At 46.8% G+C, this 15,011-nt stretch overlaps 2 protein-coding genes across 2 annotated transcripts; both read right to left on the reverse strand.

Annotated features, from left to right (window-relative positions):
• Window positions 1–2,417: 2,417 nt before the first annotated feature.
• LOC137815129 (uncharacterized) lies at window positions 2,418–3,047 on the reverse strand. Its single transcript, XM_068618182.1, has one exon. The coding sequence runs from the start codon at window positions 3,045–3,047 to the stop codon at window positions 2,418–2,420; it is 630 nt and encodes a 209-aa protein (XP_068474283.1).
• Window positions 3,048–3,139: 92 nt separating this feature from the next.
• Window positions 3,140–6,241, reverse strand: LOC137815134 (uncharacterized). The gene has a single exon (XM_068618195.1). It carries the CDS (start codon window positions 6,239–6,241, stop codon window positions 3,140–3,142), a length of 3,102 nt encoding a protein of 1,033 aa, XP_068474296.1.
• Window positions 6,242–15,011: the final 8,770 nt, after the last annotated feature.

Consider the following 15,011-nt stretch of genomic DNA (forward strand, 5'->3'; position numbering starts at 1 on the left):
TGGATTTCTCCACACAACACCGCCGCCTCGAAAAGCTAGAGGGCAAGGTGAAGGAGTTGCTTAGCCAACAGGAGTCGCTGCGAAGTGACTATGAGGCTTTGCAAGACATCAACAGTATGTTGAAGGACATGCTGGAGGAATCCAAGATGGCTCACGTCCAACAAGTCCAGGAGACCATCAAGACTGAGATGCTGATGGGGGATGTCGTCATCGCCCTCGACTTCCAGCTGATGGAGACTACGGGTAAGGCCATCCAACTCGAGGCCGAAAACGCCTACATGCGTCAACAGAATGCTAACTTGACGGAGGCCCTCGCCGAAAGCGACCGGAAGCTCAAAGAAGCCGAGTCGACCATTGCCGCCCTGACCACCGAGAAGGTTGCGCTCGAGACCGATAAAGCTGGGTTCGAGGCCGAGAAGACCAAACTATGGGAAGAGGCGGCCGACACCTTCGCTGAGGGCTTCGACTTCGCTCTTGAGCAACTCAAGTGCGCTTTCCCCGAGGTCGACCGCTCCCAGCTATCCATTGAATTCGAGGTGGTGGATGGCAAGGTCGTCCGTCCCTGACTGCCCTTGACGTGGCTTTCTTTATTTTGCCCATAAACATTTGCCTTGTGAAAACCCAAACTATAGATTATTAAATTCTTCTTTTGCTATTGCTTGTTTGTTTGTGTATCTTCTTGCCTTTATTCTCTTGCCACGTGTGATTAACTGTTAACCTACACGAGCTTGATGCCAAACCTTAACCGTATTTGAACTTCTTTTATCTCTTACTTTGATCACAACGAGCAACCCTTGATAGCTGATGACCGATCACCACGGCTACCACCTTCTCATCGGTCACCGCGGTTCTACCTTACATCTTTCCTCATTGCTTTGTCACTCCAGCGCTAAGTGCATAGAGGACATCCACACTGATCGGTCTAGGATGGCGCCTTGTTTTGGGAGGAAGAGTGTTTCTCGACAACCCCTCTTACCTGCCCCAAGGCCACCTTCCTCAGAGCTTCAGGTGGTTCTACCATCTTCTCACTCCTTGGGTGAGAAGGTATTTGACTAAGAGTCCTACCGAGCCAATATTGACGCTACGCCACTTGGGTAAAGGCGTTTCTCGAATCCTTCATTTCCCTTCTTTGGGCTTACTAGCGCCCCTGGCGTTTCGAACTTAACTGCCTGGACTCACGCCTGGGGTAAGGAGGATTAAGACCAGTTGCCTTCACTCGTGCCTGGGGCGAGGGAGGCCTAACCGACCACATGCACTCGCGCCTGGGGCGAGGAGGATTTTAAACTCAAAACTTTGCAAACTTTATACTGATAACCTCTTTTTATTTCTGGGAAAAAAGGGCTTACCCTTAACTTGTTCACATTGTTCACCCTGGCGCGAAAACGCGGCCTCACTACACATTTTAACTAAAATAGAGTTTTAAATGCGTGGCGTTCCACGTCCTGGGGATCGCTCCTCCATCCAAGGTTTCCAGCCGACAAACGCCGTTCTCCAATGCCTCCACTATTCTGAACGGGCCGGTCCACTTGGGAGACAGCTTATTCTCTAACTCGTGCTGATGCGCTTTCCTCATCACCAGATCTCCCTCCTGGAATCGCCTCTGCCTCACCTTGGAGTTGTGCCTTCGTTCCACCCTTCTCTTTATAGCTTCAACGCTGATCCTGGCTTCTTCTCGTATCTCGTCCAAAAGGTCTAGATTCACCTTTCTCTCCTCGTTGGACCTCTCTGCCACGAAATTCAGAAATCTTGGTGAATTTTCCTGTATCTCCACAGGGATCATAGCGTCTCATGGGTGCTAGATTGCGGAGTGGTGTGATAGGCCTATACGATCCTGGGAACTTCTTCTGCCCACGTTCCTTTGGCCTTTTCTATTGTTCTCTTTAGCCCTCTGAGCAGCACTCGGTTGGCCGATTCTACCTGCCCGTTCGTTTGAGGGTGCTCTACCAAGGCGAACACCTGTTGTATCCCCACCTCCTCGCATAGGTTCCTTAGCTGATGGCTCGTAAACTGAGTGCCATTGTCGGAGACTAGGCGCTTGGGCACTCCGAAACGGCACACAACGTTTTTCCATAGAAACTGTTGAACCTTGTGAGCGGTGATCTGTGCAACCGGCTCTGCCTCCACCCACTTTGTGAAATATTCGATGGCGACGAACAAGAACTTCATCTGCCTGATCGCTAGGGGGAAAGGTCCCAAGATGTCGATTCCCCACATGTGGAAAGGCCAGCGGCTGTGGATCGACCTTAGTTCTTCGGGGGGCGCCTTGTGCCAATCTGCATGTTGCTGGCATTGCTTGCACCGCTGAGCGTAACCCACACAATCTTCCCTCAGCGTTGGCAGTAGTACCCTGCACGGAGAATTCTACCCGCCAGGGCGCGACCGCCGACGTGGCTCCCGCATATTCCCTCGTGGAGCTCTTACATAAGCCTCGTGCACTGCTCTCCGTGCACACATACTAAAACCGGATGGGTGAATCCGAATCTGAAGAGGTCCCCATCAATGAGGGTGAACTTGCTCGAGCTCTTCTTTATTCTCTTTGCCTCCGCTGGCTCCAGCGGAAGCACCCCATCTGCCAGATACTGCTGGTATGGCGTTAACCACGTGTCGGCCCTTCCCGTAGCGTCAACCTCCATCACCTCGTTGGATGCCGTCGGTCGAGCTCTCACCGTCGGTGCTCTCAATGTTTCCTGTGTGAGAGACTGATGCCCGATCGCAGTACGCTCGCGAGAATCGCACATTTGCAGCACTTGGTTGTCTGTAACGAACACACGAGGTACCTTCAGCGTCTCCTGGATGACGGTCCTCTGCCTTCCCCCCTTGCCCGAGCTGGCTAGCTTGGCGAGTAAGTTGGCTCTGGCATTTTGCTCCCTTGGTACGTGGATCAATTCAAACGCTGTAAAGGATACCTTCAAGGTGCGCACATACTCAAGGTACGCAGCCATCTGCGGGTCTCTGGCATGGAATTCCCCGGTTACCTGCCCAGCGACCAACAGGGAATCAGTTTTGGCCGTTAAACTTCTTGCTCCCATCTCCTTTGCCAGCAGCATTCCGACGATTAGGGCCTCGTACTCCGCCTGGTTGTTGCTGGCTTTGAAGGCGAAACGCAGGGACTGCTCGAATAGTACCCCGTTCGGGCCTTCTAGGATGACCCCGCGCCATTCCCCTGTTGGTTTGAGGATCCGTGTACCGATAAGACCCACCGAAAGACCGAGCCCTCTGGCGGTGCGTCGCCCGATGACAACTCAACGACGAAATCCGCGAACATTTGCCCCTTGATCGGTCCTCGGGGTTCGTATCTGATATCGAACTCAGATAATTCTACGGCCCACTTTACCATTCTTCCGGCTACATCCGACTTTTTTAGCACCTTTTGGATGGGAAGATCAGTCATCACTACAATTGTGAAGCTGTGAAAGTAGTGACGCAGCCTTCTTGCTGAGAATACCACCGCCAAAGCTGCTTTCTCCATAGCCTGATATCTTACTTCGGGGCCCTGCAGCACCTTGCTCACAAAATAGATAGGTCTTTGGACCTGCTCCTGCTCTTGGACCAGAACCGAACTGACCGCTCTCTCTGTTATAGCAAAGTATAAACGAAGAGGGGCGCCCGTCTGCGGCTTGCACAGCACCGGCGGGCTTGCCAAATATTCTTTAAGCTTAACAAATGCCTCCTCACATTCTTCGGTCCAAACGAACCTGCTGTTCCGCTTGAGACATTGGAAGTAAGGATGGCCCTTCTCCCCTCCAGCGGACATGAATCGCGACAAAGCTGCTAGTCGACCAGTGAGTTGCTGCACTTCCTTCACCGACGCCGGGCTCCTCATCGCCATGATCGCCGTACATTTCTCGGGATTTGCCTCAATCCCTCGCTCTGTTAGGAGGAAACCCATAAACTTCCCCGCTTCCACACCAAAGATACATATCTCTGGGTTGAGCTTCAACCCATACTTGGCGATCGTTGTGAAAAGTTCCTCCAGATCAGCGACATGCTCCTCCTTCCCTCGCGAGGTGACCAGGACGTCAATGCCAGGCAGGGGATAGGAGTCCTTGGGGCATGCTTTGTTGAGGTCGGTGAAATCCACGCACATCCTCCATTTGCTGTTTGACTTCTTCACCAGCACCACATTGGCCAGCCACTCTGGGTACTGGATTTCCCTGATATGCCCTGCGGCCAAGAGTTTGTGGGTTTCTTCATGGATCACCTGCCTCTTCTCCTCATTGTACTTCCTCCTCCTTTGGCGCACCGGTCGGACCTGGGGACCCATTGCAAGGCGATGGCAGAGGAAGTCCGGGTCGATGCCCGGCATGTCCGAGGTCGTCCATGCAAATGCACCCATGTTCTTCTCAATTACCCCGGCGATCTGTCGTCGCGTGTCCTCGTCGAGCTGTCCTCCCAGCTTGAACCCCCTTCCCCCGATCGCCGCCTCCATCCACCCCTCAGTCAAGTGGGGTCTTCTTTCTCTGGCGATGACGGCCCTCGCTATCCCAGACTCGCGAGGCGCGATCCCTCTCGCCCCCTCAGCTTCACCCCGGGCACTTCCCGTGCCCCCGAGCATCGCCTCTTCCATTTCCACGTCTTCGTGCGTGCCCCTTACCAACGTCGCGACCTCCGCTATTCCCTCGTCCGACCTTGGTGGCGGCGTCGTGGTAACATGGCACACGCTTCTCCGCTGCTTGAGACTGTTTTCATAGCAGCGACGGGCTTCCTTTTGGTCTGATTTAATGGTAACCACTACCCCCTCCATCGAAGGCATTACCTTCATGTGCCTTGTCGATGGTACGACTCCTAACTTGTTGAGCGTCGGTCTTCCCAACAGTATATTGTAAGCGGACGGGGCATTGACCACCAAGAACTTAATCTTCTCAGTGCGGGCTGTGGCACCATCCGTGAACGTGGTCCTCAGCTCCACATAGCCCCGCACCTCTACCTGGTCCCCTGCGAAACCATACAAACACCCCGGGTACGGCTTCAAAAGATCAGGGGACAGCTGCAGTTTGCTGAATGTCGGCCAGAACATCACGTCTGCCGAGCTTCCCTGGTCCACAAGGACCCTGTGCACCTTCCTCCCTGCCGTGACAAGGGAGATAACTATCGGGTCGTTGTCGTGAGGCACAACCTCCCGGAGATCAGCCTTGGTGAAGACAATGTCGACGTCGGGGGAGTGATCCTCCTCCGCCGTGTCGACTACCAACACCGATCGCGCGTACTTCTTTCTCTGAGAGGCTGTACATCCTCCCCCAGAGAATCCTCCCGCGATCGTGTGCACCTCCCCGTGCACCGGTACCTCGTGCTGAGGATCCCCTGCTGGGGCCCCCGATGTCTGATCGCCCTGTGGTACTCGCAGGTAATCACTCAGGAAGCCGTTTTTTACCAACTCCGCGAGTTGGTGTCCCAATGCCAAGCACGCGCGAAGTGGGTGGCCATAGGCCTGATGGAACTCACACGACACGTCTTTCTTTTGCCCCAGCACCCTGTCGGTCTTCTCAGGTGCTCGCAGCCGTGCTGCTATAGCTGGAATAGCGATCAGTTCCGCCAGGTCCACCACAAAATCAAACCTGGGGGGTGCGTTACTCTCCCTCGTGCGCCCCCCATTCTGATCCCTTCGAGGCTCGTAAGGGCGGGGTTTTCCCTGAGCCCTCTTTCCCTCCTTGGCCTCGTGCACCCTCATCGGCAGCTGAGTCCTGCTTGGTCCTGCGCGCGACTTGTTAGGGACCGCGCTTTCCCTTTTCTCAGAAACCGCTGTTTCTGCAGTGATGTGCGTCACGACACGACGCCTAATCTCCGCGAACGTGCTGGGGCGGTGCCTGATCAAAGACTCACTAAAGGGGCCCGCCAGAACCCCTTTCTTGAATGCGTGCACCAGCATATCTTCATCCTTGCTGGGCAGCCTCACCACCTGCGCCCCAAAACGGCTAAGGTAATCCCGAAGGGACTCGGCTTGGTTCTGGCGCACATCAAAAAGATCGTAGGACACCACTGTGGGTGCCCTGTTCACGATATACTGCTCCCTGAACAACTTTGAGAATTGTTGAAACGATGTGATGTGGCCGTCTGGCAGGCTTACGAACCATTCCAGCGCAATCCCACTCAGGGTACTCATGAATAGTTTGCAATATACGGCATCCGAGCCTCCAGAAAGCATCATTTGGGTGTGGAAAGCCGTTAGGTGTGCTTCTGGATCCTCTACCCCCGTGAACGAGGCCTTCACCCCTACTAAGCCTGGTGGTACGACTGCACCCATTATTTCAGATGAGAATGGCATGGGGAAAGTCCTGGGGGGGGATGGTGGTGGCGCCACTCTTTCCTCCGCCACCCTCTCTTTCTATGCCTGTAAAGACTGGCGCAACTCCTCGTTAACCAGGTTCAAATCTTCGTTCCTGCCCTACGATGCAGCCAATGCTTGCATCCTTTCTTGCGCCATTCTTGACGCCGCCACATCGTCTTGCAACGCGCGCATTATCTCCAAGACTTGCGCCATCGTTACAGCTCCTTCTTCGACGGATGGCGCGGGTGTAGTTTGCCTTGTCTTCCTCATTCTTGCAGCAAAGAATCTTAAGAACACACGAAATCTGGCAGCGCAGTGGATGGGATCACAATTTCACACGGGCCCCACGGTGGGCGCCAAATGATCTTGCCGGTGACTTGTCCTTTGAAAGCTCCACAGCGTCTCACTCAGCCTTCCGTAAGTCAGCGAACAAAACCACCAAAGAGTAATTCACACTATGATCTCTGTAAGGACCGTGTTCTCTGCGAATTCTCTCTCTTCTCTCTGCGCGAAAACTAGCCACTTATCCGTATGAAAAGCGTACCCCTGTAACGACGTGGAATGCCTTTATATAACCTCCTGCACTCCCACGTTGTCTATACACAAAGTAACTTAGCGTGTTTCTTTCGTTGGATGTCTCGTGCAACCTTTGTGTAGGTACCAGGTGCGACTGGGCCAATCGCGCATACCAGGTACTACCTAACGCATGGGCGATCACCTCTGTCCTGCCTCGTGCACGTTACGGGCTGAGAGGGATTCGATCACCGACCGACTGGCTTCCTTGGACCACTCTCATGCATGGTACCAAAGAACGCATAACCTCTCCGATCTCTGATCTCCTCCTGACCACCAATCTCCGCCTGATCACCCTCTTCAAGACACACCCGCTTCCTTGGCCCACCTGTCTCACTAAGAACAGCCCACGTGGCCATCAGTGGCTGACGTCATCCCAGACCGATGACCGACCGGATCAGATGCAAAAATATCCTTAAGTCTATCTGAATTGGAGATGATTTTTCATTCATCTTCTTGTGTCATAATGGTCCATCTATCCATACATCTAGCGTATGAGGCTAAAATTGTTGGGCCTGTACATTATCGTTGGATGTATTCTATTAAAAGGTAATTCTTTTACCAACTGATTCTTTTTTCTATAAATTTATATTCTCTTCTTTTATTCCTAATCATAGATCTGTTGCGGTTGCTCAAATTGCCCTTGTGCAACCTTCTACCATGGACCATACTTCAATTGATACCCCAGGCCAGCCTGCTATTTTCAATGAATTTCTTAAATGGTATGAGGATCGTCAGAACCCTAGTTCCACGGCTTCTGTTGCACATTCAGGTACATCTTTTGTTGGCCTCACTCACTCCACTTCCCATGACCCTTGGGTTCTAGATTCAGGTGCCACTGATCACATTACTGGTAATAAATCTTTTTTCTCTTTCCTATCTACTACGGGTTATTTACCTTCGGTTACCATGGCCAATGGATATAGGGTAGCATCACATGGTGTTGGTACTATTAATGTTTTTTCTTCTTTATCTATTGATAATGTTCTTTATGTCCCTGGGTCTCCATTTAGCTTATTATCCATTAGTCGTCTCACCTGTTCCCTTTATTGTGTTATTTCTTTTTCCAAAGATTTTGTTACTTTACAGGACCGGAGTTCGGGACAGATGATTGGCACCGGATGTGAGTCTCATGGACTTTATCAACTACAGATCTCTGCACATGTTGGCACAATTATGGATTCTCCATCTCTCATTCATGCTCAGTTGGGTCATCCTAGTCTTGCCAAGATGCAGCAGCTTGTTCCAAGTTTGTCTAATGTGTCTACTTTATCGTGTGAGTCGTGTTAGTTAGGGAAGCACATTCGTAGTTCTTTTCCTAGTAGTGTCTCACAACGTGCATCATCTCCTTTTGCCTTAGTTCACTCTGACATTGGGGGACCAAGTCGTATTAAGTCTAATTTAGGATTTCTGTATTTTGTTACTTTTATTGATGATTATTCAAGATGTACTTGGGTATTTTTAATGAAAAACCGTTATGAGTTGTTTTCTATATTTCAAATATTTTACAATGAAATTAAAAATCAATTTGGAATTTCCATCCGAATTTTGCACAGTGATAATGGACGTGAGTATCTTTCTCATTCTTTTAAAAATTTTATGGCTTCTCATGGTATTCTTCATCAAACTGCATGTGCTTATACACCTCAACAAAATGGGGTAGCTGAGCGCAAGAATAGACATCTGGTTGAAACAACTCGTACTATTTTAATCCATGGTGATGTTCCTCAGCGTTTTAGGGGTGATGTTGTTCTTAGTGCATGTTATCTCATTAATCGCATGCCATCTTCAGTTTTAGATAACAAAATTCCTCATTCTATTTTATTTCCACATGACCCTCTCCAGTTTATACCTCCCAAAGTTTTTAGGTCCACATGTTTTGTTCATAATTTTAGTCCTGGTCTTGATAAATTATCTCCTAAGTCACACAAATGTGTCTTTTTAGGGTTCATTAGATCACAAAAAGGATATATATGTTTCTCACCTTCTTTAAACCGTTATTTTATTTCAGCAGATATCACCTTCAATGAATCTTCCCTTTACTTTACGTCTTGTCCTTCTCCCTCAATTTCTTCATCTAATCAAGTTAATATTCCTCTTGTTGTGCCTAGTGCACCTGACGATTCACCACCACCACCAACTCTTCAGGTGTATAGTCGTCGTCAAACATCTCATCGTCCATCAGCAGACTCTATTCCGGTGCCAACACCTCATCCCGCTCCGGCTCCTACAGTTGAACCTCCGACTGTTGAACCTGATCTTCCTATTGCTATCCGTAAAGGTATACGTTCTACTCGTAATCCCTCTCCACATTATACTGCTTTGAGTTACCATAGACTATCTCAACACTTTTATACCTGCCTTTCGTCTATTTCTTCTGTATCCATTCCAAAATCTGTAGGTGATGTCTTAGCTCATCCTGGTTGGCGTCAGGCCATGCTTGATGAAATGAATGTGCTTCAGAATAATGGAACTTGGGAACTTGTTCCTTTACCATCTAGGAAATCTGTTGTTGGTTGCAGGTGGATTTTTGCTATCAAAGTTAGTCCTGATGGTACTATTGATAGTCTCAAAGCTCGTCTTGTGGCTAAGGGTTATTCCCAAATTTTTGGTTTAGACTATGGTGATACTTTTTCTCTAGTAGCAAAGATGGCCTTTGTTCGCTTATTCATAGTTATGGCTGATCTTCAACAATGACCTCTTTATCAACTGAATGTTAAAAATGCTTTTCTTAATGGGGATTGCAGAAGAAATTTATATGGACCAACCTCCTGGTTTTGTTGCTCAGGGGGAGTCTTCTGGATTGGTGTGTCGTCTTCGCAAATCCTTATGGCCTCAAGCAGTCTCCTAGGGCTTGGTTTGGAAAATTTAGCAATGTTGTTCAAGAATTTGGTATGACTCGCAGTGAAGGAGATCATTCAGTTTTTTATCGTCACTCGAGTGTTGGGTGTATCTATCTTGTAGTATATGTTGATGACATTGTTTTTACAGGCAGTGATCACCATGGCATCTCACAAGTAAAACAACACTTTCAGACCAAAGATCTTGGCAAACTCAGATATTTCTTGGGGATTGAGGTAGCACAGTCCAATACTGGTATTGTTATCTCTCAAAGAAAATATGCATTAGATATTTTGGAGGAAATTGGGTTGATGAATTCAAACTCTGTTAATACTCCCATGGATCCCAATGTCAACCTTCTACCCAATCAGGGGGAGCCTCTTTCAGATCCTGAGAAGTACAGGAGATTGGTTGGAAAATTGAACTATCTCACTGTTACTCATCCTGATATTTCCTTTGCAGTCAGTGTGGTGAGTCAATTTCTTAATTCTCCATGTGAAGATCATTGGAATGCAGTCATTCGTATAGTGAAGTACATTAAAGGCTCTCCTGGAAAATGTTTGTTATATGGTCATAATAACCATACTAAAGTCGTTTGTTATTCAGATGCTGATTGGGCAGGATCCCCATCTGATAGAAGATCAACTTCTGGTTATTGTGTCTCCATTGGTGATAACTTGATTACTTGGAAGAGCAAGAAACAAAGTGTTGTGGCAAGATCTAGTGCAGAAGCAGAATATAGAGTTATGGCCTCGGCTACTTGTGAGCTTATTTGGCTTAAACAGTTACTTAAAGAATTGCAATTTGGAGAGGTTACTCAAATGACACTTATATGTGACAATTAGGTTGCTCTTCATATTAGCTCAAATCCAGTTTTTCATGAAAGGACAAAACATATTGAGATTGGTTGTCATTTCATTCTAGAAAAGAATATATCGGGAGATATCAAGACTGAGTTTGGTAATTCAAATAATCAATTAGCAGATATTTTTACTAAACCCTTACGAGGGCCTAGAATTGATTACATTTGTAACAAGCTAGGTACATATGATCTATATGTACCAGCTTGAGGGGGAGTGTTAGATATTATTAGATATAATTAGATATTATGAGATATTATGAGATATTATAGATATTGTTAGATATCTCATATTTATGTAATGGGCTTAGCTCATATGTTTCTTTTCCTATATAAACATAACCCTATATGTTCAATATACACAAGGGATTTACCCTATTCTTTCTTTTCCTTTATTACAGTGTGTGTAGCAACACCATTGTAGCAGCAAACCAGTGATATCGTATCAGAATTGCAACAGAAATCTGTAGTGTATCAGAGTTATGGCAGCAGCAAAATAAACCAGAAAACCAATGTGTGTAGTAGCACAACTATGGTGAACCAAAGCTATGTTAGCAACAGTCCAGAGTAGTTTTCAACACACCATAAAAGTGTAGAATTACAACACACAAACCACCAATTTCCCTTTTCTTTCCAACAATTCTCCTTTTCATTCACCATCTCCAAGCAAGGTGAAGACTTCAAATGTAATCACATTCAAAAATATTCATCAACCCCATGACCACCAGTGTGATTGTCATTCATAAAAAGCTTTCAATTTGTAGAAAAACAAAGAATACATCTCTTTATTATCTGATTCAGAGGCATAGTAAATGCATTTTTGACTCACAATGGGTTTTGAAAAAAAAAAACATTTGTAATCATGCATAAGAATCCATAACAACTTTATTCAAATGTGCCAGAGGTAAAAAAATCAGTTGTTTCGTGAAAACAATCGGTTGTTTTTCTGAGACAGCAAGAAAATGTTATTTTTCAAAGGAAATTGTCTTTCAAAGTGATGGGAAATGCATAATGAAATACATTCATACCTTTGCATTACCTCAACATGTTTAGAAGTTCATTTGGTCTTATGAAGCCAAAAGCATAGGATGAACATATTCAACTTACTTTACATAGGTCATGAATTTTGACTTGTCAAGAATTTGAGTACGGTGTATGCTCTTGAACCATAAGCATCACTTTGATTATTCTTCATCATAACACATATACTTGAAAGGTCCTGCAACACAGAATTGATGTATATAAAAAGCAAGTATAGAAGCAAGATAACAAGACACACACAAACTAGTTTTCTGCATATACCACATTACCAGAAAAACCAAAAAAAGTGAAGTGTTCAAGTACTTTCAAGTGCAGAGAAGCAATAACATAATGCATCAGTTGTAAAGCTATCTATATAACCAAATCAAGCATAAACTTATCCCCCTATTTGTTCTCACAAATAGACAATGAGAAGGGTTTGTACAAAGCAAAAATCATAGTGATAATATAGTAGCCCAGCAGTACAAACAATGTTGACATTTCAATAATAGAAAATGATATAGGCTACCATCTAAGCCCAAGAATTAATGGCTAATGTTTCTTAGGCTGATTTCAATGCATAATTCTGTTATTTAGATTCTCTACTGTAGCTAGCTTTTTTGGGTTCTGTTTTTATGCAATTTATATTTAAAATTCATGGTTTTGTTAGTGTAGGTTGGGTTCTCAGTATTTGTGGATGTGCAAGCATGATGGTTGGATTGTAGGCTTTTGTATAAGGATTGGGATACACCTAAAGTATCCCACTAATTTATTTTATTATTTGTTGATCAAAAAAAAGAAAATGATATAGAGCTTTCATGAAAACAAGTGAATATAATCTTTTATTATTGACCCGACCAGTCCTCGGACGTCATTGACCGCTAGTAATGATGGGACCACGTAAGCTGGGTCCCACGAGCGGCATGGGCTAGTATCTCGTAAGGCACATGAGCCAAGGTGCCGAGGAGTGGTCAGGCGTCGATCACCAGGATGTATTGATGTGTCCTCGGCAATATAGTGAGGGCGATGAGACATCGGTGACTTAAACAACAGAGCTAAGCCACGAGAGGTGGATCCCATACCACACACCAGTTATCAGTTAGGGAGAAGCCTAGATCACGAGGGGTCCATGTGTGTGGTGTGGATGACGTGTTCAGGGGTAACACGAGTAAAGAGCCACTGGAAGAGATACGGCCCGTGAGAGTCACGTTCCAGGGGTAAACTGCATGTTTGGCACGTGAACAGTTAGGGCACTCCTAAGATGGATGGCCCCAGAGATTAGGTGCACAAGTTGGTACCCAGGTGGTCATCCCGTTAGAGGTTTCACTCTAGTAAGGGAGCCTTATGTGCTAGATTGCCCTAAGAGTGGGTGATAGTGGCGCAAAGGCACACCCTTAGTAACCCTAATTGCGGTTAGTGGAAACAGCGGAAACCCTAGAGTATATAAGGGGTAGTATCAAACCTAATAAGGTACGCAAGTTTTATGCAAGTTTTACGCAACACTTACATAGATTACACACAAAGCTTTTTACAACTAAGTTCCGGTGTTTCTTAGCCCAGTACTGACTTGAGGGTCGGAGTGCAAACGGCCTCTCGGACGCCCTTTTTTCTTTGCATTTTCAAGTATTTGATCAAAGAAAGGCACGAATGAAGGCAAAGATAATTGCACGTGTGATCGTCGTAGACGTACAAAGGCAATCGAGTCAACCAACAGGTACATTTGGCACCCACCATGCGACACGATTTAAAACACTGTCCCATTCGCAAGAACAAGAAAGATCCATCAAGATGAGAAACACGAGGCAAGGATCCGTTGCACCGAATGGAGGCGAAAGCCTCACCCTACAACAGATCATGAAAACGATGCAAGCTCTCCAAGAAACGGTGGTTGCATCAATAGTGGATGAAGAACGCATCCAGATTGATCTGGCTGCGTCGCTAGCAATAAATGAAGAATTGCAAAGAACCAATGAAGAATTGCGCAGGGGGTTGCAAAATCAGGCAGGGAAACGTGAGGTGGAAGATCAAGAACCTGCGACACCACCTAGGGATTTCCCAATGCCATTCTCGCAAGCGATCATGGACGCCATGATACCAGCCACGTTCGTGGGGCCCAAAGCCACCTTCACAGGTGTGGAGGACCCAAAGGCTCATCTCACGACCTTCCATACGCAGATGATGTTGGTTGGGGGCTCTGACGCAATGTGTTGCAAGCTGTTCATGAGCACGCTGGTGGGCACGACGATGGATTGGTTCATTAGCCTCCCTGATGGCCACGTAACGTCGTTCGCGCAACTTTCTAAGTTGTTCAGAGAGTGGTACATCGCAAATCGGGCTCCCCCACCCATTTCTTACGATCTTTTCGACGTAAGACAATATCAGGGAGAGTCCCTGAAGGATTTCCTCAATCGTTTTGGGGCACAGGTGGTTAAGTTGAACACCAGGGACGAGACCATGATGGTACACGCATTCATGAAGGGCATCGTGTCAGGACCCTTCAGTGAATCGCTCATCAGGAACCGCCCCAAGACTTTCGGCGAAATTAGGCGTCAAGTAGTGGCCCACATTGTCGCAGAAGGTGAGGTCAACGAGAAGTGCACATGAGTTGTTCCCTCATGCCCGCGAGCACCAGGTCGACCCCAGCCCCTGAGGGTGCATGAGGCAACGACAAAGAAGAGGGCTCCGGCGAAGCAGCAGCCTTACGAGCCTAGGAAGCCCCAAACCAGGGGGAGCACGAGGGAGAATGTGCCACCAAGGCACAACTTCGTGGTAGAATTGAGGACCACCTTCACATATGGTGTCGCATCCCGCACAGAGAACATCAGGTAGCTCGTCGTCAATGCCCCCTTCGCTTATAACATACTGTTAAAATGGATGGCTTTAAACTAGAGGGGGGTGAATTGTTTAAAGAGGGTTTTCGCAAACTTTTAAGTCAAGAATGAAATTATCTCAAGAAACAATTGAAAAGGAATCCAGTTTGCCAAAACAACAAGCAAAAACAGCAGTACCAGAAAAACAATCGGTTGTTTCGCAGAAACAATCGGTTGTTTATACCAGCAAACAAAAACAAAACTGAATTTAAAGAGATTAAGGATAGAGAGATTGCACACAAATGTTTATACTGGTTCAGTCTAAACCCAGAGCTACATCCAGTCTTCTCAGAAACCACTGAGGAAATCCCCTAAGCAACCACACCTTGGTCACTTACACCACAACCAAGAAAGTGACCTTGATCCCCTCAAGACACACACTTCTCTTGGCCAACACACCAACACTAAGATTTCTGATCTTGATCCCCTCAAGAACATACAACAAATCTCAGCAAACACACAAACGAAACTTGTTTTACAGAGTACAAGGATTACACTTGTTACAGAAGATAATTTGAAATCAATCACACTTTGATCTGAAATCCTATTCCATACACTTTGATCAATCACAAACTCTAAGCAA

This window comes from Phaseolus vulgaris, chromosome 10 (genome assembly GCF_000499845.2).
Source record: "Phaseolus vulgaris cultivar G19833 chromosome 10, P. vulgaris v2.0, whole genome shotgun sequence".
Classification (NCBI taxonomy): Eukaryota; Viridiplantae; Streptophyta; class Magnoliopsida; order Fabales; family Fabaceae; genus Phaseolus; species Phaseolus vulgaris.